The sequence below is a fragment of the Thamnophis elegans genome, chromosome 6 (genome assembly GCF_009769535.1).
Source record: "Thamnophis elegans isolate rThaEle1 chromosome 6, rThaEle1.pri, whole genome shotgun sequence".
Lineage (NCBI taxonomy): Eukaryota > Metazoa > Chordata > Lepidosauria > Squamata > Colubridae > Thamnophis > Thamnophis elegans.
In genome coordinates this window covers 5,765,480-5,789,855 of record NC_045546.1, presented here as the reverse complement: position 1 = coordinate 5,789,855, position 24,376 = coordinate 5,765,480, and the positions used below count along the sequence as shown (strand labels likewise).

General features: G+C 44.7%; 1 protein-coding gene across 3 annotated transcripts in view; it reads left to right on the top strand.

Moving 5' to 3' along the window:
- Positions 1-22,998, top strand: part of LOC116510160 (ras-related protein Rab-30) — a 48,162-nt gene extending 25,164 nt beyond the window's left edge. Inside the window, exons 1-5 of one of the 3 annotated variants that reach the window (XM_032219607.1) lie at positions 8,057-8,085; positions 8,585-8,685; positions 13,202-13,285; positions 19,352-19,535; positions 20,736-22,998. In XM_032219607.1, coding sequence (XP_032075498.1) covers positions 8,593-8,685; positions 13,202-13,285; positions 19,352-19,535; positions 20,736-20,986 — 612 coding nt within the window. In that variant the 5' untranslated portion in view covers positions 8,057-8,085; positions 8,585-8,592 and the 3' untranslated portion in view covers positions 20,987-22,998. Of the gene's footprint in view, positions 1-8,056; positions 8,086-8,423; positions 8,686-13,201; positions 13,286-19,351; positions 19,536-20,735 lie in introns of those variants that run through there. The other 2 variants (XM_032219606.1, XM_032219605.1) reach the window with 2 other exon arrangements.
- The last annotated feature ends 1,378 nt before the right edge of the window (positions 22,999-24,376 follow it).

The following is a 24,376-nucleotide window of genomic DNA, read 5'->3' as shown; positions in this document are numbered from 1 at the left end:
AGGTTTCAGAGGAAGAAAGGAAATATCTAGAGATAAAATGAGTGGATATAATCAAACAGTATTTTTTAAATTTTTATTTCATTTCTCTTTGCAGGATTTCAATCATATGACTCTGTGCTCTGTGCACATGAGCAAACAACTTTTTTTCCTAAGCCCAGTTAGACACAGCAGAGCAAACCAATGTTACCGTAGATCAGAGTTTCTCAACCTTGGGCAATTTAAGCTGTGTGGACTTCAACTCCCAGAATTCCCCAGCCCAGCATGGCTGCTGTAAATAATATGTAGATCTCTCCCCACCTCAATCTTTATCTGTGTGATTGCAGAAGGACAATGTCAGGGGCCACCTCATGCTTGCTTGTGCTTCGCTGAGATGCAATGATAGTCTGCCATGAACTAGGGAGAAAGGGGGATGAAGGGGGGGGCATACTTGGGAAAGCGAAAGTAGTGGCTGTGTCTTCTCCAAATGCTGCTTCAAGGTTGCCCAACTGGAAGAAATTGGGAGAAGCAGACCAGAGCACATTGAACCGACTGTTAGGAAAAGAGCTTTGCAGGGTTTTAACTGGTCACCGTATGGTGGGGAATGAAAGATAGGAAAGGAACATAGGAATTTTGGCGGCTGAATCTCAGCTCTGATTATGCATTAATGCGATCTATCATCTATCTATCTATCTATCATCTATCTATCATCTGTCTGTCTGTCTGTCTATCTATCTTATCTATCTATGGTCTATCTATCATCTATCATCTTATCTATCTGTCTGTCTATCTGTCTATCTGTCTATCTATCATTATCTGTCTGTCTGTCTATCTGTCTGTCATTTATCTATCTAATCTATCGTCTATCATCTATCTATCTATCTTATCTATCTATGGTCTATCATCTATCTATATCTATCTATCATCTTACCTATCTGTCTGTCTATCTGTCTATCATCCGAGGTGTCTGTCTATCATCCGAAGAGCCGAGGTGGCGCAGTGGTTAAATGCAGCACTGCAGGCTACTGCTAGATCAGCAGTTCAGCGGTTCAAATTTCACCGGCTCAGGGTTGACTCAGCCTTCCATCCTTCCGAGGTGGGTAAAATGAGGACCCAGATTGTTGGGGGCAATATGCTGACTCTCTGTAAACCGCTTAGAGAGGGCTGAAAGCCCTATGAAGCGGTATATAAGTCTACTGCTATTGCTATCTATCTGTCTGTCTGTCTATCTGTCTGTCTATCATCTATCTAATCTATCGTCTGTCATCTATCTATCTATATAGCTACCTAGCTACCTAGAACTCTCTACCCCATCTATCTATCTATCTATCTATCTATCTATCTATCTATCTATCTATCTATCTATCTATGATCTATCTATGATCTATCTATCTATCATCTATCTGTCTGTCTGTCTGTCTGTCTATCATCTATCTATCATCTATCTATCTAATCTATCTATCTATCTATCTATCTATCTATCTATCTATCTATCTATCGTCTATCTATCGTCTATCTATCTATCATCTGTCTGTCTGTCTATATCTTATCTAATCTATCTATCTATCTATCTATCTATCTATCTATCTATCTATCTATCTATCTATGGTCTATATCATCTGTCTATCTATCTATCTATCTATCTATCTATCTATCTATCTATCTATCTATCTATCTATCTATCTATCTTCTACGCAATGCAACCCAACGCACAGTGTTGGAACAGAAGTGAAGGAAAAAGAGAAAATTCCTTGCAAGAAAAGGTGCCCTTTTGCTTGAAAAGACTGGCATAGTAGAGGGAAGACAAGAAGGATAATGCAATGAGGGAAGGAAGAAAGGAAGGAAGGATAATGAGATAAGGGAAGGGAAAGGAAAACGTATGGAGGAGGAGGAAGGATAATAAGATAAAGGATGAGCAAGGGCAGGGAAAGAAAATGTATGGGTTGGAGCAAGAGAGGGAAGGAAGGAAGGTAGGAAGGAAGGAAATGTTGGATGGTCAGAACCCACAAACTGATTCTCCCTGTGCCAAATGTCTTAACTGTGGTTTACCCTAAGCCTGGCACCATGCCCCATTGCAAACCAGCCTTCTGTTTCATCTACTCCACACAATTCTCGTGATGGGAAGATGCCAGCCCCCTGCTACGCCAACCTCTCCCTCTCCTCTCCTCCCTCCCTCCTCCCCTCTCTCAAAAAAAGCTAGGATAATGTACACTAACTCAAAATCAAAACGAGCTGCTCAATTTGCAAACCGGAAAGCTGTAGTCCACAGGGGTCATTCTGGGCGTTGAAGCCCCCGTGTTTTCAAGCTGCCACAGTTGAGCCAAGCACCAGCCTAGGCAATGCCTGCAGAATCTTCCTTAACTAGAATAGAATAGAATAGAATTTTATTATTTGTATGCCGCCCTTCTCCGGGAGAACTCAGGGCGGCGAACAATTCAAGGGGGAAAAAGGGGAACATAAAAAGACAAAATACAAATAATAAAAGTAAACAACAGTCGCACAACCATACATGTCGAGAGGGGAGGGAACTCATCACCCCCAGGCCTGCCGGCAAAGCCAGGTTTTGACGGCTTTTCGGAAGGCCTGGAGAGAGGTGAGGGTCTGAATCCCTGCGGGGAGTTTGTTCCAGAGGGCCAGAGCTGCCACAGAGAAGGCCCTCCCCCGGGTAATAGCCAGGTGGCATTGGCTGGTAGACGGAACCCTGAGGAGGCCGACCCTGTGCGATCTAACGGGTCTGTGGGAGGTAATTGGCAGCAGGCGGTCTCTCAAGTACCCAGGTCCAATACCATGAAGGGCTTTATAAGTTATGACTAGCACCTTGAAGCATATCCAGAGACTGATCGGTAACCAGTGCAGTTCGCAGAGGATAGGTGTAACGTGGGTGTACCGAGGTGCACCCACAATCGCTCGCGCGGCTGCGTTCTGGACGAGTTGAAGTCTCCGAATACTCTTCAAGGGCTGCCCCATGTAGAGCGCATTGCAGTAGTCCAGTCTTGAGGTCACGAGGGCGTGAGTGACTGTTGCGAGCGCCTCCCGGTCCAGGTAGGGACGCAACTGGTGCACCAGGCGAACCTGGGCAACTAGTAAAGAAACGGTTTTGAGAAGGGCTGTATACGAATCCTGCTGAGGCGGAGGGATTCTCTGTCTGGATGATGCCGAAGGAGCTTGTAGGGTGAGATCATTATTTATGTCCCTCTATCATCTGATGAGGCTAAGTAGCTTTTCTTCCGACAAGCAGTTGGAGATAAACACTAAAAGGAATGCATTACTGATAGCAAAGTATTCTGCTGCACAATAGCATGCCTTCGATGCAGAATTTGGAATGGGATAGGATAGGAGGATTATAGGAGTAGAATAGAAGTAGAATAGAGTAGGATGGAATGGAATTGGAATGGAATGGGATAGGATCAGGGGTGAAATTCAGCAGGTTCGGGAGAACCGGTAGCGGAAATTTTGAGTAGTTTGGAGAACTAGCAAATACCACCTCTGGCTGGCCCCAGAGTGGGGTGGGAATTAAGAATTTGCAACGGCCTTCCCCAGGAGTGGGGAGGGAATGGGGATTTTGCAGGATCCTTCCCCTCCACACCCACCGAGCCACGCCTATAGAACCGGTGGTAAAAAAAATAATAATTGAATTTCACCACTGGATAGGATAAGATAGGATGGAATGGGATAGGGTAGGGTAGAGAATAGAATAGAGAATAATTTAGAATTAGAATTAGGAGAATTAGAATAGGGTAGGATGGAACTGGATAGGGTAGGGTAGAGAATAGAATAGAAATAGAATAGAATAATTTAGAATTAGGAGAATTAGAATAGGGTAGGATGGAATGGGATAGGGTAGAGAATAGAATAGGTTTAGGTTTATTCGATTTATATGCCGCCCTTCTCCCAAGGACTCAGGGCGGCGTACAACATTAAAAGAAACACATAATACAAAAGTTAAAAAAAATTAAATAGAATATCCCAAACCCAATTAAAATTGACAATGACATTTTTTAAAAAAGAATTCAAATTAAAATTAACAATAATCAATAATTTGTTTTGTTTTGTTCAGGCCAGGCTGGCTTGCTGGAAAAGCCAACTTTTTAGAATAGAATAGAAATAGAATAGAATAATTTAGAATTAGAATTAGGAGAATTAGAATAGGGTAGGATGGAATGGGATAGGGTAGAGAATAGAATAGAAATAGAATAGAATAATTTAGAATTAGAATTAGGAGAATTAGAATAGGGTAGGATGGAATGGGATAGGGTAGGGTAGAGAATAGAAATAGAATAGAATAATTTAGAATTAGAATTAGGAGAATTAGAATAGGGTAGGATGGAATGGGATAGGGTAGGGTAGAGTAGAAAATAGAATATATTAGAATTAGCAGTAGAATTAGAATAGGAGTGGGATGGGATGGGGTGGATTGGAATAGAATAGAATAGAATAGAATAACAGAGTTGGAAGGGACCTTGGAGGTCTTCTAATCCAAACCCCTGCTCAGGCAGGAAATCCTATACCATTTCAGACAAATTTAAATAGTAAGCCAAATGAATGTGTGTGGATGTGCTTCTATAAGTCCTTGACTTACAACTGTTTGTTTAGTGACTATCCAAGGTTACTGAAAAAAGTGACTTATTGACCATTTTTCACAACTGAAAACATTCCCCATGGTCACGCGATCAGAAATTCAGACGTTTGGCAACGGACTCATCGTTATGACGGTTGCAGTGTCCAGGGGTCATGGGACCCCACTTTTTGCGGCCGTCTAACGAGCAAAGGCAATGGGGAAGCCGGATTCACTTAACAACGGTGTTACTAACTTACCAACTGCAGTGATCCACTTAACAACGGCTTCCAGAAAGGTCATAAGATGGGGCAAAATTCACTCAACGGTCTCGCTTAGCAATGTAAATTGTGGTCCTAAACCCAGGACTACCTCCTGTACACACATTTGCTCCTATTCCAAAAGGAAAGAACAAGTTTCTGGTCCTTATGACCTCTGGAAGACTTATTGTGGGGGCGGGGGGAGGGGGCGCTTCAGTTCTCCTAGCCGAGTTTTGTACATTTCGACTACCTTGTTCTGGCATTCCAGATATATCTGCAGCAACCAGATAATCCGAGTAAATATTTACTATGTAGAGAGAACATTTCATGCCCTTGTCCCTTCCAGTACGTGTCTGGCTTTCTCTCCGTCTTCAGTTTCCCATAGATTAGCAAACAGCCATCTGAATTTTTTTCCTTCCTAATTTTTTTGCACGGACACATATACACGCAACCCCCCCCCCAAAAAAAACATGGATTTTTCCCCTCTGTGGCACGCTGGTCACATGGAAGTCCTATCGGCCGAGAGAAAAAGGCTAGAAGGTCAGGTTCTCAAACATCTTGGGAATTTCAGCTCTTGCGAGATTTCAGTGCTTCCAGGATTTCTAAGCCAGAGGTGGTATTGGGCCAGTTCGGACCGGTTCATCCTAATCGGTTGTGGAAATCGTGGGAGGGCTGTCTCTATGCCGTCCCTTTTAGGCACGTTTTTCATGACAAATCACATGTGCGGAAAGCTGAGCGTGCGCGCTCACATTTCCAAACGGGTAGGGAAGGGTGGCTCAGTGGCTAAGACGCTGAGCTTGTCGATCAGAAAGGTCGGCAGCTTGGCGGCTCGAATCCCTAGCGCCGCATAATGGAGTGAGCTCCCGTTACTTGTCCCAGCTTCTGCCAACCTAGCAGTTCGAAAGCACGTAAAAAATGCAAGTAGTAAAATAGGAACCACTTTTGGTGGGAAGGTAACAGCATTCCATGTGCCTTCGGCATTTAGTCATGCCGGCCACATGGCCACGGAGACGTCTTAGGACAGCGCTGGCTCTTCGGCTTTGAAACGGAGATGAGCACTGCCCTCTAGAGTCGGGAACGACTAGCACATATGTTCGGGGGAACTTTTATCTTTTAGGGAAGGTAAGTTAATACCACCTTTGTTCTAAGCTATTATTTTTCTCCACTACTGGATGTGTAGAATAGCTGGCAGAACTGATTAGGATTTTGTGAGTGTTGAAAATCTTTGGTGGGTCTCCAACCCATTGGAGAGAGCAGTCGATGCTCTCGATGTTTGTTATAAAGAAAGCCATAAAAAACATGGAGAGTGGGATCTTCTATAACTCAAAAGTCCAGTTAATTTCTTGGAGTGATTTGTAATGGCCTTTTCCCAGTATATTTTTCTTGTCCTGCTGGTTTAACCCACAGCTATGTTTCCTGCTAAACTCTTATTTATTTTTTATTTAGTTATTTAGTTTGTCAAATATGTACAAGATAAGAGATATACAAATAAACATGCATATGAACTAAGGAAATGAGTACAAATATATGGGGAGAGTGGGACAGAGACGGTAGGCACGCTGGTGCGCTTATGCACGCCCCCTTTACGGACCTCTTAGGAATGGGGTGAGGTCCACGGTAGACAGTTTGAGGTTGAAACTAGGTGGGGAGGGGGTTGAGGATGTAACAACAGAGTCGGGTAGAGCATTCCAGGCGTTGACCACTCTGTTGCTGAAGTCGTATTTTCTGCAATTGTTTAGAGCAATTTACCTTGAGTTTGTATCGATTGTTGCCCATGTATTATTGAGGTTGAAGCTGAAGTAGTCGTTGACAGATAGGATGTTGTAGCAGACAATTTAGTGTACTATGCTTAGGTCAGATCAGATGGCATAGTTCCAGGTTGTCCAAGCCCAAAATTTCGAGCCTGGTGGCATAAGGGGTGGCGCAGTGGTTAGAGTACAGCACTGCAGGCTACTTCAGCTGACTGCGGTCCTGCAGTTCGGCTGTTCAAATCTCACCGGCTCAAGGTTGACTCAGCCGTCCATCCTTCCGAGGTGGGTAAAATGAGGACCCGGATTGTTGGGGGCGATATGTTGACTCTGTAAACCGCTTAGAGAGGGCTGAAAGCCCTATGAAGCGGTATATAAGTCTAACTGCTATTGCTATTGCTATTGTTGTGAGCAGAGGAGTGGAGGACTCTTCTCGTGAAACACCTCTGGAGCCGCTCAATCATATTAATGTCCGATATACAGTGTAGATTCCAGGCAGACGAGCTGTATTCGAGAATGGGTCTGGCAAAGGTTTTTCACACCAACCACACCTGTTCTTGGGTTTTTCAGACTGCCAAGGGGTGGACTTCGCTTTCCATCATCCCCAGCCAATACTTTAACTACAGTTGTTCAGGCAGCAGCTTTTCTCGTGACTCAAGGCCTCACTGTCTTGGGTGGAAAGTTGGGGCAGATGGAAATCCAATTCCTGTTTCGAGAGGGAACCTGAATGAAGGTTACTTTCAGGAAAGTTGAGATTTCTGAGACAGCTAGCATTGTTTCAACTTCTACCCTCAAAATGGCGCTATAGGGCACTGCACACCAGAACAACTAGACACAAGGATGCCATCATTCTGCTAAAAAAACTACTGTCAGACTGTTTACTAAGATTATTAATATTATTCTTCTCATCTTTCCTATTACCTATTTCCTTTTCTACTTATGATTATAACTTTGTTGCTTGCATCTTTATGGTTTATATTGTTTAATTTAGCTTCCTAGTACGATTAATGTTGATTCTATCACTAAGTGTTGTCTCTTATGATTTATGATGTATTTTTATGATGACTATGATCATAGTTTATAGCTTTTATGTACATTGTTTGCCCGTGTATTATTGCGGTTGAAGAAATCGTTGACAGGTAGGACGTTGTAGCTGACAATTTTGTGTACTACGCTTAGGTCAGACCATAAGCGGTGCAGTTCCAGGTTGTCCAAGCCCAAAATTTCGAGCCTGGTAGTGTAAGAGGAGGAGTTATGAGTAGAGGAGTGGAGGACTCTTCTCGTGAAATACCTCTGGATCCGCTCGATCTTATTAATGTCCGATAAACAGTGTCGATTCCAGGCGGATGAGAATTCCTATGGCCCCTCCCATAGGAAACCAAAGAGGAGCGAAAGGGGAGGTTTTTTTTGCAGGAAACAATTTGTTCGTTCATTCATTTGTTTCAGGAGTGTGAAGATCTGTCCGTGAATCTCAGAGACTCTCTGCCCAGTCTTTCCTTGCACTGCTTGGAAAATAATTACATGGCAGCTCTCCAAGCCAGAGAAGGTCTGTGACCGTAAATCCTCCCTCGAAAGACTTTGCTGGATGTGAAATTAATAAAAGGGTTTTTTTTCTCGGGACAAGGAGTTTGCTTCATGCTCTTGGGAATCCTCGGTCAGAACAGGATGCGAGGATGTAGCAACTGTGCCTCCCCCCCCCCAAAAAAAACTGCCGTAAAATCAGGTGCAACTCACTCAATGGCCTCCTTTGCTTAACAAAGGAAATTCTGGTTCCAATTGCCGTCGTACGTTGAGGATTGGCAGTTCTAGCATACATTTCAATAAATATTGTGGTGTTGGAAGAAAGAGCCAATACGCAGGGACCTTTGTCCTGCACAGTTGAAGGAGCAAAGTCTGTTTTGTCATCAGAAAAGTCACTGGATCTGCCACCTAATCGTTTTGCTTCTAATCCTCTGCTAACATTTTCTAGATTCTCCGATATATACTGTATCTCCTCCTGGATCGATTCATTTATCTCTCCTTTTTTTTTTCCTTTTTCCTTGCAGTTTGGTAAATGAGTATGGAAGATTATGACTTTCTCTTCAAGATAGTTTTAATCGGGAACGCTGGTGTGGGGAAGACCTGCTTAGTACGACGGTTTACACAGGTAAGAAGGGGTTAAATGGATATGGGAGCCTCGTCGGTATTTTTGCATAGCGGGGGAGAAAAGGGCTGGATATGATAGGATCTCTCCCCCCCCCTCCCCAATTCGCTCTAGAGCTCCGTATCCGATTTGAGCCATTTGCTTTTGATGGGAGATGATACATTTCATTTCATTGTTTTACCTGATTTTGTTTTTATTTCATTTATTATTTTTGTTTTATTTCCTGTCTCTCCTTGCATGCTCAAATGCAAAAAGGGGAAAAGAAATACACAGGTACAGTATAGGTGGTACCTGGCTCAACAGTAGTAACGGTGAGAGGGATCTTGGGGTCCTAGTGGACAACCATTTAAATATGAGCCAGCCGTGTGCAGCAGCTGCCAAAAAAGCCAACACAGTTCTAGGCTGCATCAACAGAGGGATAGAATCAAGATCACGTGAAGTGTTAATACCACTTTATAAGGCCTTGGTAAGGCCAGACTTGGAATACGGCATTCAGTTTTGATCACCACGATGTAAAAAAGATGTGGAAACTCTAGAAAGAGTGCAGAGAAAAGCCACAAAGATGATTAGGGGACTGGAGACTAAAACATATTAAGAACGGTTGCAGGAACTGAGTATGTCTAGTTTAATGAAAAGAAGGACCAGGGGAGACATGATAGCGGTCTTCCAATATTCCAGGGGTTGCCACAAAGAAGAGGGAGTCAAACTATTCTCCAAGGCACCTGAGGGTAGAACAAGAAGCAATGGGTGGAAACTAATCAAGGAGAGAAGCAACTTAGAACTGAGGAGAAATTTCCTGACAGTTAGAACAATTAATCAGTGGAACAGCTTCCCTCCAGAAGTTGTGAATGCCCCAACACTGCAAGTCTTTAAGAAGATGTTGGATAGTCATTTGTCTGGAACGGTATAGGGTTTCCTGCCTAGGAAGGGGTTATTATTATTATTATTATTAAGTTTATTTATATGCCGCCCTTTTCCCTGGGGGGATTCAGCGCGGCTTACAACTCAAAAAAAGGGGGGGGGGGAAACAAACATTTAACACATAGGACAGTACGTCATTAAAAACACAACATTCATACCATTCGGGTGGGTTACAGTCTTTAGCCCCAGGCCTGACGGGATAGCCAGATTTTGAGGGCTGTGCGGAAGGTCTGGAGGGTGGTGAGGGTGCGAATCTCCACGGGGAGATCGTTCCATAGGGTCGGAGCTGCCACCGAGAAGGCTCTCCTCCGCGTGGTTGCCAGTCGACATTGACCGGCAGATGGGACTCGGAGGAGGCCTAATCTATGGGATCTAATAGGTCGAGTGGAGGTGATTGGCAGTAGGCAGTCTCTCAAGTACCCAGATCCACTACCATGAAGGGCTTTATGGGTGACAAGTAGCACCTTGAAGCGTACCCGGAGATCGACAGGTAGCCAGTGCAGCTCGCGGAGGATAGGTGTTATGTGGGTGAAGCGAGGTGCACCCACAATCACTTGCGCGGCCGCATTCTGGACTAGCTGAAGTCGCCGAATACTCTTCAAGGGCAGCCCCATGTAGAGCACATTGCAGTACTCCAGCCTAGGGGTCACAAGGGCACGAGTGACTGTTGTGAGAGCCTCCCGGTTCAGGTAGGGGCGCAACTGGTGCACCAGGCGAACCTGGGCAAATGCCCCCCTGGTCACAGCTGACAAATGGTGTTCAAAAGTCAGCTGTGGGTCCAGGAGGACTCCCAAGTTGCGGACCCTGTCTGAGGGGCGTAGTGTTTGACCCCCCAGCCTGAGAGATGGAATACTTGCCAAATTAGTGGGAGAGAAACACAACAGCCACTCGGTCTTATCTGGGTTGAGCACGAGTTTGTTAGCCCTCATCCAGTCCCTAACAGCTTCAAGGCCCTGGTTCATCACGTCCACCGCTTCATTGAGTTGGCACGGGGCGGACAGATACAACTGAGTATCGTCCGCATACTGGTGGTATTTTATCCCGTGCCGCCGAATGATCTCGCCCAGCAGTTTCATGTAGATGTTGAAAAGTAGGGGGGACAAGACCGAACCCTGCGGCACCCCATATGTTAGGGGCCTAGGGGTCGATCTCTGCCCCCCAACTAACACCGACTGCGACCTGTCCGAGAGGTAAGAGGAGAACCACCGCAAAACAGTGCAAAACAGTGCCTCCCACCCCCACCTCCCGCAGTCGTCGCAGAAGGATACCATGGTCGATGGTATCAAAAGCCACTGAGAGGTCAAGGAGAACCAGGATGGAGGCGTAGCCTCCGTCCCTGGCTCTCCAGAGGTCATCGGTCAATGCGACCAAAGCGGTTTCTGTGCTGTAGCCAGGCCTGAAGCCGGACTGGAATGGGTTGGACTAGAAGACCTCCAAGGTCTCTTCCAACTCTGTTATTGTATTATTGTATTTATTCTTTTGTTTTTAGTTTGTTTGTCTAGCTCTCTGCCAACAAAATTGGAACCCGGAAAAGGGGTGGGGGGACTGCGTGCAACTTCCCCTGCATGACCCCCATTTTCGGTCATGACGGCCTCCTGCAGCCCTCTGCTAGTGAAAATGGAGCCCCGTTTTCACTGGCAGAGGGATGTAGGAAGCTGTGGTAAAGAGGGTGCCCTGATGTGGGGGGGGGGGGCTGGTGGCAGAGATATGGGCGTACCGGTGCCTGCTGGGAACCTCAGGTACCCTTCCGGTGCTCCTTACCTGTATTTGAGCCAATAGGGGCTTACGCACACGGAGCGTACGGCGCCTGCGCGAAGCTCTGCCGAGCACCTGGAGCGTTGCGGGCGGTAAATATGCATGCGCGCGTGCAATGTGGTGGAGGTTTGGCTCCGTTGCAACGGGATCCGGAACCCATCACTGTCTCTTGTCTACCACATCAAAACAACACTTCAGTAGCAAATAATCATTGTTTTATTTGTCGTGTGCCTGTAAGCCAGCCGCCACGCAAAGCAGTATACATCCCAGCATCAATAATTAATTCAGTTGCTTGCTCAAATCCATTTGAAGTTCGCCGCTGAAATACAGAGGCTCCATTCCCCCCGGATGTCTCGTAATGTTGAAAGCGATCCTTAAAACCCGTACGGAAACAAACAACGAGGCATTTCTGCAGGGAGAATTAATACTTAAACCAGCTTCGCACAGCCTCCTGCAGACAAAGTGGGCTTCAGGGCCTTTCAAAATGTTGATAGATCGGGCTCCAGGTATACAATAGTTCTGGGAAACTCCGGTGCCAACTGTCTGAAACGAGACGGGAGGAAAAAAGCTTTCGATTATGACCTGGCTATTTTAAGGCCAGTGTTAAAACTGAAGCTTGGCCTGGCCGAAGCCATCTTGGAGCTTCGGTGTTGGAGCTGAGGGATATGGAGGGCGGATTAGAGATTATCTGGGGTTTTGTAGCCAAAACAAAATACTTTCTCTTGGGAACCAAGGACATCTCTCACACCTGGCCCGAGGAAGGAGGAGTAAGGTCACCAGGCAACCAGGCAACGTCTTGATTGGCCCATGTGACAGATTGTTTGGAGTTGAGGGAAAACTGTTACTTCTAATTAGGTGAAAACTGTGGGAACCTTCAGGGTCGGTTTTCACCAGATCTGTGCCAATATGATATAGCCAATAAAGCTATGCTTTGAGGAATTCATCTGCCTTGGAGTTTTTGCTTGTTGTGGGGTTTATTACTTGAAACCTTGACAGCCAGTTGGTTTCTACTACGTGAATGACATGAACATACAAATGTGAGCAAGTTTTAGAACTTTGATCTGATTTTTCTTTTTTTTAATTCCCTCCCCCCTTTCTCCCCAACACAATCTACATGTAGTTCTCGACTTACGGCCACAATCAAGCCCCCAAATTTCTGTTGATAAGTGAGAGTCTCCCCCCCGCCCTTTGGTTCAGGTCACATCGTCCAATTAGATGCCCAGGTGTTGTTATGGGAAAACTCTGGCAGACACCTGCTGAAGTGTCCTTGGTTCCCATCTGGATTTCACATTCCGAGCTCTTCCTCCCTTCGAAGCCTGACATAGACTGGGTTGTTGGTTGGTGCCAGCCAAGTGTCCATGTTTTGATCACACGACCATGCAGATGTTTCAATCAGGGGTGGGTTACTGCCGCGCATGTGTACATTTGCTCATAAATAAGTCTGCACATGCACAAAACATTTAAAAAGGAAAAATAAATTAAATTTGTGCAATGAAAATTGCACAAAAATCAAGACGGCCGCCCCGTAGGAGAACCGTTTCGGGGGCGTGGCAGGCCTGGGTCGCTGCCGGTTCCAGGCTGCCAAGCCACTACCAGTTCAGCCGAACCAGTCCAAACCGGTAGGAACCCACCACTGGTTCTAATGGATGTAAGTGGGAGGATAAGTTGCAAGTCACTTTTTTTGGAGTGCCATTGCTAAACTTCTAACCGTTGCTAAATGAATGGTTTGTAAGTCAAGGACTGTCTGTGTTGGGCTAATCCAAGTTTGAAATAACGTCGTGCAAAACGATCGCTAGAGCTGAAACTGTAGCCTGAATAATTTTTATTTTCTTTCTTTGTTAAGGGACTTTTCCCACCAGGCCAGGGAGCCACCATTGGGGTTGACTTTATGATTAAGACGGTGGAGATAAATGGTGAGAAAGTAAAGGTAAGTCTTCCTTTAACTTTCCTGCCTCAGCTGGGAATCTGTTCGTGTCACAAAAGGGTGTGTTGCAACTGAGGACAACTTAAAGGAAGCATGGTAGGCTTCCTATGTGGAACTTAAGTCTTCAGTCCAGTCTCTTCTTAAAAATCTCCAGTGTTGGAGCGTTTAAAACTTCTGGAGGCAAGTCGTGATTAATTGTTCTGCCAGGAAACTTCTCCTTAGTTCCAGGTTGCTTCTCTCCTTCATTAGTTTCCACCCATTGCTTCTTGTCCTGTTCTCAGGTGCTTTGGAGAGTAGTTTGATTTCCTCTTCTTTGTGGCAGCCCCTAAAATATTGGAACACCGGAGGGAGGGAGGGAGGGAGGGAGGGAGGAAGAAAAGATAGAGAGGAATGAAAGGAAGGAAGGAAGGAAGGAAGGAAAGAAAGAAAGAGGCAGGCAGGAAGAAAGAAAAGATAGAGAGGAATGAAAGGAAGGAAGAAAAGGAAGGAAGAAAGAAAGAAAGAAAGAAAGAAAGAAAGGAAAAAGGCAGACAGATAGGAAGAAAAGAAATGTGGGATGATCATTCGCAACAGAGAGGCCCAGGAAGGAAGGCTGGAAAGAAGGAAGGGAGGGAGGGGGGAAGAAAAGATAGAGAGGAATGAAAGGAAGGAAGGAAAGAAAAAGAAGAAAGAAAGAAAGAAAGAAAGAAAGAAAGAAAGAAAGAAGAAAGAAGAAAGAAAAAAAGGCAGACAGGCAGGAAGAAAGAAAAGATAGAGAGGAATGAAAGAAAGGAAGAAAAGGAAGAAAGAAAGAAAGAAAGAAAGAAAGAAAGAAAGAAAAAGAAAGAAAAGATAGAGAGGAATGAAAGAAAGGAAGAAAAGGAAGAAAGAAAGAAAGAAAGAAAGAAAGAAAGAAAGAAAGAAAGAAAGAAAGAAAGAAAGAAAGAAAGAAAAAGAAAGAAAGAAAGAGGCAGACAGGTAGGAAGAAAGGAAATGTGGGATGATCAGTTGCAACAGAGAGGCCCAGGAAGGATGGGGGAGGAAGGGCAGAAGGAAGAAAGGAAATGTGGGATGATCAGTTGCAAGAGAGAGGCGAAGGAAGGAAGGAAGAGAAAGAAAAAGAAAGGAAGAAAGAAAGAGAAAGGAAGAGGAAGTGATGGAGATTGTTGCTTTATTCTCTTTGCCCTTTCAAGCCGATTATTTTAGGAACTTTGCCATTTTCAAAACCGATCTTCAGAAAAATGTTTATTTCTCTCTTCATCGTCTCTCTTTCCTTTGGTCTTGTGTCCTTTAGAATATAAGCTAAGGGCGAGGGTAAGTTTCATTTCTTCCAGCTCATGCCAGCTGCTGTGATAATTTTTGGAGCTTCACCAAAGGAGCCAATTCTTTCCATCCTAAAGTGTGTCCCCCGTCCCCCACATGTCCCAAAGCATCTGGAAGGGACCTGTTTCGGATAGGCTCCCTTAAGCAGAAGACCCATTAACTTTAGCTGTCTTCCTAATGGTCTCAGCCAGGCTTGGCTCGGCCTGGAGTTTAGCATCTGTGGTTGTTTTCCTTCAGTAGGAATCTAGTTGCTTTTAAGTTGTTTTTGGTTCTTCTGCTAAAGCCAAGGGCTGCATTTCACCAGCAAAGCTGAAATAACAGTCTCTTTGCTCAGGCAGAATTGCTGAAAGGGCATTAAAAAAACATTTATGTGGTTTGAATTCCAAGTTAATGGAATTGCGCAATCACATTCTGTGTTATTGTTGTGGCCCACCAGCGGCCAGCAAAGCTGGCAGCAGATTCGGACAGTGAGGAGGTTGGGGAGGAACCTGGGCCAGTCCTGGAGTCTGGGGAAGGCTCTGATGAGGGCTCTGTGTCGGAGGCAGAGAGGGTGCCAGGGCCATATGCCAGTTATCAGCTGCCTTTGGAGTCAGACATCAGTGAGGCAGAAGAACAGCTGGAGCCTGTTCCCAGTGTGCGCATGCACAGAATTGCCAGACGAAGGGAACAGCTGAAGAACAGGGGTTGACTTGGGAGTAAGGCCGCAGGTGGACGATGAATGGTCCCTCCCAGAGGAAATCAAAGAGGAGCGAAAGGGGAGTGGAGTTTGCAGGAGACAATTAGTTCATTTAATTGGTTCGTGACTCTCTGAGACTCCTTCCCAAGTTTTGCAGAGATCGGCCTGGCAGCTCTCCAAGCCAGAGAAGGTCTGTGACTGTAAATCCTCCCTTGAAAGACTTTGCCGGATGTGAATGAGCAGAATTCACAGACAATTAATAAAAGGGGTTTTTGTCGGGATCAGGAGTTTGCTTCATGCTCTTGGGAAGCCTCGGTCAGAACAATTAGAAAAGAGAGCCAGTTTCGTCTATAGGGGTTAAAGCATGAGAGTCGTGAGTTCAAATCCAGCCTTAGCCAGGAAAGCCAGCTGGATGACTTTTGGGCCAGTTTTTCTCTCTCTGTCAGTCCTCACAGGGTGATGGTTGTGGGAAAAATAGGAGGAAGGAGTACTGTATTGTGTGTGTGTGTGTGTGTGTGTGTGTGTGTGTGTGTGTTCGGCACTTTGAGTTATTTCTGGGAGTTGAAGTCCACATGTCTTAAAGGGGCCAAAGTTTGTCATGTTGGCTCAGGAATTCTGGGAGTTCAAGTCCACAAGTCATAAAGGGACCATAGTTGTCCACCCCTGGATTAAAAGATAAGGATAAATTATTAGTTTGCTGCATACTGAGCTTGGATATCATGTATTAGTAGTCAGCCTGTCTACTGCTCCATTGATTTAGTCTACAGTCTGGTGTAATGTAAAGCCATGATAAGATATGCAGGGATGTTCTGTAAAACAGCAAATACTGCAATTTTAATACAGGTACATTTGATGGAAGGCTAATGGCCAGAGAACAACAGTTATTGTTTAAAAGGAAAGGCAATCTTTTGCTCGCTTGGGGAAAAAAAAATAGTTTGCACGCATGGTATACATTACTTTAAGTGACTCTCCGGAACAAAACTTCCCTTTAAATAGGTTTTTTGGGGGGTTGTAAAAAGTTTTTTTTTATTTTTCCTTGCAAATTGATTCTTAGATATACATTCTTATAATTGCTATTTAACAATTGTCAATTCATATGATTTTTCCACCTGTATATTTACATTTTGATATTTTCTTTTTCCCCCTCCCCTTAATTTAATCATGGGTTGTCTGGGATATTTATTTCATATTTTGTTCCTTTTTCTTTCTATTTATATCTTTTTTCAAGCCACTCATAAAATCGCCCCCATGTCCTGTAGTACACTTGATTCTTCTTTGTCCTCTCAATGTCAACCTGTTCATTTCTACACAGTCTAATATCTTCCTTATTACCTCCCCTTCCGATGGATTCTGTCTGCTTTCCAATTTTGTGCAAATACAATTCTAGCTGCTCTCGTTATTTGTACAATCAAATATGAATCTTCTTTACTATATTTCTCGGTTCACCCACAAAACCGCGCCCGACTAAACCGCGCCCGACTAAACTGCGTCACTGATGTCATCAACAGGGCGACAACAGCGCGGAGACAGAAGCATGCTGTAAACCCTAAACCTAAAATTAACCCCTAAATCTAAACCTAACCCCCCCTAAACCTAATTCTAAACCTAAACCTAACCCTTAACCTAACCCTAAACCTAATCCTAACCCTTAACCTAACCCTAAACCTAACCCTTAACCTAATCCTAACCCTTAACCTAATCTTAAACCTAAACCTAACCCTAAACCTAACCCTAAACCTAACCGTAACCCTTAACCTAACCCTAAACCTAACCCTAAAGCTAACCCAAAACCTAACCCTTACCTTAAGTTGAATCGGCTTGCTTTCTCCGCGCTGGCTGTTGTCGCCCTGTTGATGACATCAGCGACATGGTTTAATGGGGCGCGGTTTAGTCGAGTCACGATATTTCTCTAGTAGAATACCCAATAAAAATACCCCTGGCTTAAATTCGATGGGTTGATGTATCATTGTCTCTAAACATGTTTATATTTTAACCCAACAGCTACACATCCACCACATATGATAATATGTTCCTGGCAATTGGTGACATTTCCAACATTTAGCCGATTTATCCTTAAACATTTTTGCTAATCTTTCAGGTGTCATGTGCCATCTATGAAACATTTTATATAAATTCTCTTTGTACGCTGTCGCCATTGTCAATTTATAGTTCCTTTCCCATAGTTGTTGCCATTTTTCTAGTTCTATTGTGTATCCAATGTTTTTTGCCCATCTTATCATTGTTTCTTGAACCGCTTCCAAATTTATTCTAAGTAGATAACTGTACAGTTTTTAATCATTTTTCATCCGTTCCATGAGTATCCTTGAAGTATACAAGACAAAACAATAGCAGAGTTGGAAGGGACCTTGGAGGTCTTCTAGTCCAGCCCCCTGCCTAGGCAGGAAACCCTATACCGTTTCAGACAAATGGCTATCCAACATCTTCTTGGATGAGCCGAGGTGGCGCAGTGGTTAGAGTGCAGCACTGCAGCCACTTCAGCTGACTGTTATCTGCAGTTTGGCTGTTCAAATCTCACCGGCTCAGGGTTCACTCAGCCTTCCATCCTTCCGAGGTGGGTGAAATGAGGACCCAGACTGTGGGGGCGATATGCTGACTCTGTAAACTGCTTAGAGAGGGCTGAAAGCCCTATGAAGCGGTATATAAGTCTAACTGCTATTGCTATTCTTAAAGACTTCCAGTGTTGGGGCATTCACAACTTCTGGAGGCAACTTCTCTTCCGCTGATTAATTGTTCTAACTGTCAGGAAATTTCTCCTTAGTTCTAAGTTGCTTCTCTCTCCTTGATTAGTTTCCACCCATTGCTTCTTGTTCTGCCCTCAGGTGCTTTGGAGAATAGTTTGACTCCCTCTTCTTTGTGGCAACCCCTGAGATATTAGAACATTGCTATCATGTCTCCCCTAGTCTTTCATCCTATTCTTGCATATGCGGGGGGAGGGGCGCAAGCGGGAGACACGCACACACATGTGGGTAGGACGCATGTGCAGGGGAGCATTCGCCTTGCATTTTGGGGCTTCGTGCAGCGCCATGAATTTCCTGAATTCATTGTATACTTAAACTTTTCTCTTTCCAACGAAATGAAAATCAAGCTGTTAAAATTCTGTCAAACAAACAACAGGCAAAATCAGCATTAGTGCCCAATTAAAAAAAAAAGAAAGATGCCAGATGAAAAGATGCTGAGGTCACCCAGCTAAAACTTTTGGAAAACGCCATTAGATGTTTTGGTGGGAATATACATTCGCTGTGAGGTCCTTTGTGATCTCTGAGCTTTTTTTTTTTGGCAGACGTTTCATTACCGGACTGGGTAACGTCATCAGTGCTAACTCTACTCCCTTCTAGCCCTGATGATGTTACCTAGTTGGGTAATGAAACATCCGCCCCCCCCAAAACACACGATCAAGCTCAGAGAGCACCAAGGACTCCTCCTTTCCACCATGAACTACAAATATTCTCCTTTATCAATGCATTTCCCGTTCCTTTGCTTTTTTATATTTTATACTTTCAAAATTTTAAAAAGTTTTTGTAACGTTCCCGTGGTTCGTCCATGAGGCCAATGTTGAGAAAAGACAGGAGAAGACAACCTTTCTCGGGATGGAGCGACCCAGATTGGGGGTCTGAGAGCCCCTTTTATTGAGATAGGACAAAGGCAGGAGGAGCAATAGCATGTGGTTAAAAACAGCCTGTAAAAGTACAATTTCTAATCTACTGCTCAGTCTATATATGGTCAAATCCTGGACGTCAATGGTAGGGCACATCTCAGAATGTTATGTTATGCACTATCAGGATGTTATGGCGTTCTAGGAGTTTGTTTTCTCCTGTGTGGTTCAGCGTGACTCTGCAAGCCCTAGTATGAAGTGGACAATGGGTGACACACACCTACACAAGGAACTATATTACAACAAGTTTCGAAAGAAATAGAACTTGATATGGATGGGAACACCTGGAGGATCTGTGGGATACGTGAAGACGTGAGGTTTTATTGGGGTCAGTGCTAACACGTTCTATTTTTTTTTCTTTTCCCCCAACCCTTCGTTTCCCTTCCCTTCTTTTCCCTGTTGTGGGGAAAAACAAAAGCTGCAGATTTGGGACACGGCGGGACAAGAAAGATTTCGTTCCATCACGCAGAGCTATTATCGCAGTGCCAACGCGTTAATCCTGACCTACGACATCACCTGTGAAGAGTCCTTCCGGTGCCTCTCTGAGTGGCTGCGGGAAATCGAGCAATATGCCAGCAATAAGGTCATCACCGTCCTAGTTGGTAAGAGGCATTGGCCTGTTGATCCAATACCAGGGATCAGTCAGGTGCAACCGATCAGGAAGCAAGGCGGTTCAAATGACTTCAGGTTTACTGCTTGCTAACGCGCTCAACAAGAATCCGAACTACTAACAGTCAAAGCTAATTAGCGGTAGATAAAAGTGAATGGAATTTGAGGTGGGTTGGATTTAGATCTCTTGTTGAACACAAAGGGACTCTAAACTGATGGTGTTCTCGACACCTCCTTCAGCCTGGTCATCTCCTACATCTTGCCAGATTAAAGCAACAACCTGCATAAGCATTAGATGTTCTCTGTGAAGGGCTAGGGAGGGTCCATCTTCACCCTTTTCCTGCATACCAAATATTCCAAGCTTCCTCTTTACTCTCAGGGAGAAAGTCCCTCCCTCCTGCGATTCTGGACCATGCTTGGGAAACCCAAATCTTTTTTTTCCCCAGCTCCCCCCACCTCCCCCTTGTATACCGTATTTTGCAGAGTATAAGACGCACTGGAGTATGAGACGCACCAAGATTTTGAAAAGGCAATTTAAAAAAAAATTTTTTTTTTTGCACTCTGCAAAACTCCCCAAAATACCCCATTTTTCATGAAAACTGGCCCAGTTTTTTTTCAAAATAAGGGCATGAATAGCCTTTAGGAGGCTTGTAGAGTGCTCCTGGGGGGTGGGGGGCCAAAAATGAGTAAAAGCGGCGCATTTTTTGTGAAAACGGGTCTGTTTTTTGTCAAAAAAGGGCATAGATAGCCTTCAGGAGGCTTATAGAGTGCTCCTGGGGGCCGGGGGGGGGAAATTGAGCAAAAAACGGCCCGTTTTTCACTCACTTCTGCCCTCTCCAGTCTCCAGGAGGTCTCTGAAAATCTCCTACAGGCTCTGCACGGCCATTTTGGTGAAGGGGCAGGGTTACGGGAGGCAAAAAATGCTGTATTCAGTGTATAAGACGCACCCAGATTTTCAGCCTCTTTCTTGAGGGAAAAAGGTGCATCTTATACTCAGAAAAATACGGTAGTTGATATTCAGCTCAATAAGAATCTCTACTCTTTGTTGGCTTCATGACTTTCTCAATCCCGCTTAATTTCTTCCCCTTCCAATTTGGTTTAATTTACTCTTTGCAGATCCTTTGTTCAGTTGTTGGCTTCAAGACTTTCTCAATCCCGCCTAATTTCTTCCCCCTCCTGCTTGTTTTCTTTAGGAAACAAGATTGATTTATCCGATAAGCGAGAAGTCTCCCAACAGAGAGCCGAAGAGTTTTCCCGAGCCCAGGATATGTACTATCTGGAGACCTCGGCAAAAGAATCCGATAACGTGGAAAAACTCTTTTTGGACTTGGCTTGTCGGCTGATCAGCGAAGCAAGGCAGAACACCCTGCTGAACAATGTGGAGTCTCCCTTGCCGGGCGAAGGAAAAAGTATCAGTTATTTGACTTGTTGCAATTTTAACTGATCCGCGTTTGAACCCCAAGAGTTATGACTGCTCCTTTTACAGGCCTCTCTCCGGAGGCAAAGGCTGCTATGACCTGGTCTGACTGGTGGAGATACTCAGGCACCCGATCATGAAGCATGCCAAGCTGGCCATTTGTCTGCAGGGTCAGTCTAGAATATAATCCCTTCCCCCCCCCTTTTCTTTTTAACACATGTCCCATCCCGGAGCCCCCAAAATTTGGAGATTAAAGATTCAAAAAGATGCTAGGTAGCGGCTGGTGTTCACTTCTTGGAAGCACCTGGGATCCTTTCCCTTGGAAATTCAGGATGAATTGTGCCTGCCTTTTACATCTTTACAAGGAAAACGAGAGGCGCGTTAGAAAATGGCTGCGGGTTGCCAGCTAAGTTGACAACGCTTGTATATAAACCAGGACCCGGAGTGCCATTTTGTACGGCACAAACTCCACCGAGTGTGCGTGTTGCGTGCGTGTGTGATTTTTGTTTTTTTTAACCCTAAGTATTAATGCATCTGTGTTCTGGGATTTTGGTAAATGCGGAAGTTAAAAAAAAACCGGGATAGGCTGGTCGTTTGCAATCAGCAGGTCTTGAGATTGGACGGCTGCCCTTTCGGTTCTTGTACTCCCGAAGCTAAATTTCCTCTGGGGTCAGCTTACTCTCTTCTCCACAGATAGATGCGTCCTTGTAAAGGGATGGATCCTAAATACAGCTGTCTTTTGGTTAGTTCATGCCTGCAGGCCACAGCTCGTTCCGAGGATAAGAGACCAACGACACAAATTTAAGAGTTGGCCGCTAGTTATCCCTGCACCTCTGATCAAATAAGAGTTCCAAAACTTTCTCTCAGCTCAGCATTTTGCCATACGGTGGGGCTTCCAAACCCACTTCGTTTCTTGCGGAAAGGAGCTCTTAAAAGTTTATACGTAACCCTCCACCGGTCTTGGATTTTAGCCAAAATAGCTTCTTTGTGAGAAATGCTGGATCCGGGAAATCTGGATTTCAGATGCGGTTGAGAGAATGTTGCAGCACAGAGGCTGGGGGCTATACCTATGCACAATTGTCACTCGTGGGGAGTACTTCGTTGTTGATGCATTTGAGGAATGGGGCATGGATGGTCCTGTGTTTGTCCTGGGAAGTTCTTAGAAGTCCCTCTTGAAATGAGCTGCTCAACGTAGCAGGTAGACCTCATGGCTGAATCCTGCTTTTATAACTGGACCACTAGCACCAGTTCTGGAGTTTGCTCTCTTGTTGGAAAAAGGCGTGTACAATTTCAAAAAAGTTTTTTTTAAAAAAAAAAATACGGTTGAGGGGGTGGGGAAAAAATAGCGTGTTCTAAATCTTTTAGGCGGCTTTATCGAGGCTGCGATCCTCTTGCAGAGTACGTAGCTCTCTAAAGCTAATTTTAAAAGGCAGAAACGCAAGCCCGCTTCCCACAGACACTTGGGAGATTCGTTTGTTTGTTGTACTTGGGATTTCACTATGCACGGGCCCTTGTGCGCGTACGCCAAGAACGGTGTGTAAGCAATACCCTTGAACCAAAGCCTCGCTGCTGCTGGAAGGACGATACGCACAGAAGTCTCGCGCGCGCAAGTTGGCAAATTCAGCACTCCCAACGTCGAATTGCAAGGAGTCAACGCAAATTTCCTCCCTTATCGGTGCTTCATTCCTTGCATTCCTTGAAGGGAGACAAACTGACTTGTCTGGAACGCAATGGGCTCACGACAGGTTATTAAGATTAGCATGTCACGGCTGGCTGTTCTATACTGAGCATCACTTAATTTGGGTAATTGGGAACAAGCAAATGAGATTTTGGTATCCAGTGCAGAGGAGGTTCTATACCACATCAGCCTCCAGTAAAAGCAGTCGTATCGTCAATTCAAGAGGGCCAGCTGGTACAGGATATTTGGGGGGGGGGGATTCAATTGTGCTCAAACTGTGACTGATGTCCCCTTTTGCATTAAAATAAAGCTGCTAAAATTTTAGCCTTTTTGAGAATAAAGCTGACATTTTAAAAGCGTTGCTTTTTTTGCCCTTCTTTCTTTCTTTCTTGCGGTTTACTTTTCTTTTTCAAAGTCCAACATTACTGTTCTAAAAATCACAAGAATTTATCCATCCTTGCAGATGTAGGACACAGCTTCCAATGTTCATTTAAAGTTTAACGAATTTTTTTGAATTTTTTTGAATTTATTTGTTATTTATAGGCCGCCCTTTTCCCTGAGGGTACTCAGGGCGGCTTACAGTTCATGGGAAGGGTGGTGCAAGATGAAACATAAGACAGTGCGTAAATAAAAAATAAAACAATAAAACACAACTTTCATTCAGCATTCGGGTGGGGCGGATTAGAATCTTATCCCCAGGCCTGACGGGATAGCCAGTTCTTAAGGGCTGTGCGGAAGGTCTGGACGGTGGTGAGGGTGCGAATCTCCACGGGGAGATCGTTCCAAAGGGTCGGAGCTGCTACTGAGAAGGCTCTCCTCCGCGTAGTCGCCAGTCGGCACTGACTGGCGGATGGAACTCGGAGGAGGCCTAATCTGTGCGATCTAATCGGTCGAAGGGAGGTAATCGGCAGGAGGCGGTCTCTCAAGTACTCAGATCCACTACCATGAAGAGATTTATGGATGGTAAGTAGCACCTTGAAGCGCACCTTGAAACGAAAGTGGGAACTCTCTATTCTGTCCAGGTAGTCCTCGACTTAACAACCATAATGGAACCCCAAATTTCCCTTGCTATTCAAAACAATCATTCAGTGAGTTTTGCCCCATTTTTATGACCTTTCCTGCCACTGCGGTGAATCACACCGCAGTGAGCTAGTAACACTATTAAGGGAACATGGCTTCCTCGTTTTGCTTTGCTTGTCAGGTTGCAAAGGGGGATCACATGAGCAGACACTGCAACCGTCATAAAGTACATGCCAGTTGCCAAGCCGCTGAATTTTGATCACGTGACCACGCGGCTGCAGCAATGATTGTGGGAAAAGCGGTTATAGGTTACTTTTTTCATGTGCTGATGTTGTTTTGAGGAGTCACTAAATCAGAGGTGGGTTCCTACTGGTTTGGACCGATTCTTCCGAAGCGGTAGTGCTGCCTTCAAACAGAGAGTGAACAGGTTCTCTTGGTTTTTTAAAAAGTGGGCCCGCACACCCACCCCGGGTTATACCGTATTTTTCAGAGTATATGACGCACCTTTTCCCCCCCAAATCAATCTTGTTTCCTAAAGAAAATAAACAGGAGGGGGAAGAAATTAGGCGGGATTGAGAAAGTCATGAAGCCAACAACTGAACAAAGAGTAGTGATTCTTATTGAGTTGAATATCAACTACCGTATTTTTCGGAGTATAAGACGCACCCTTTTCCCTCAAAAAAAGAGGCTGAAAATCTGGATGTGTCATACACTGAATA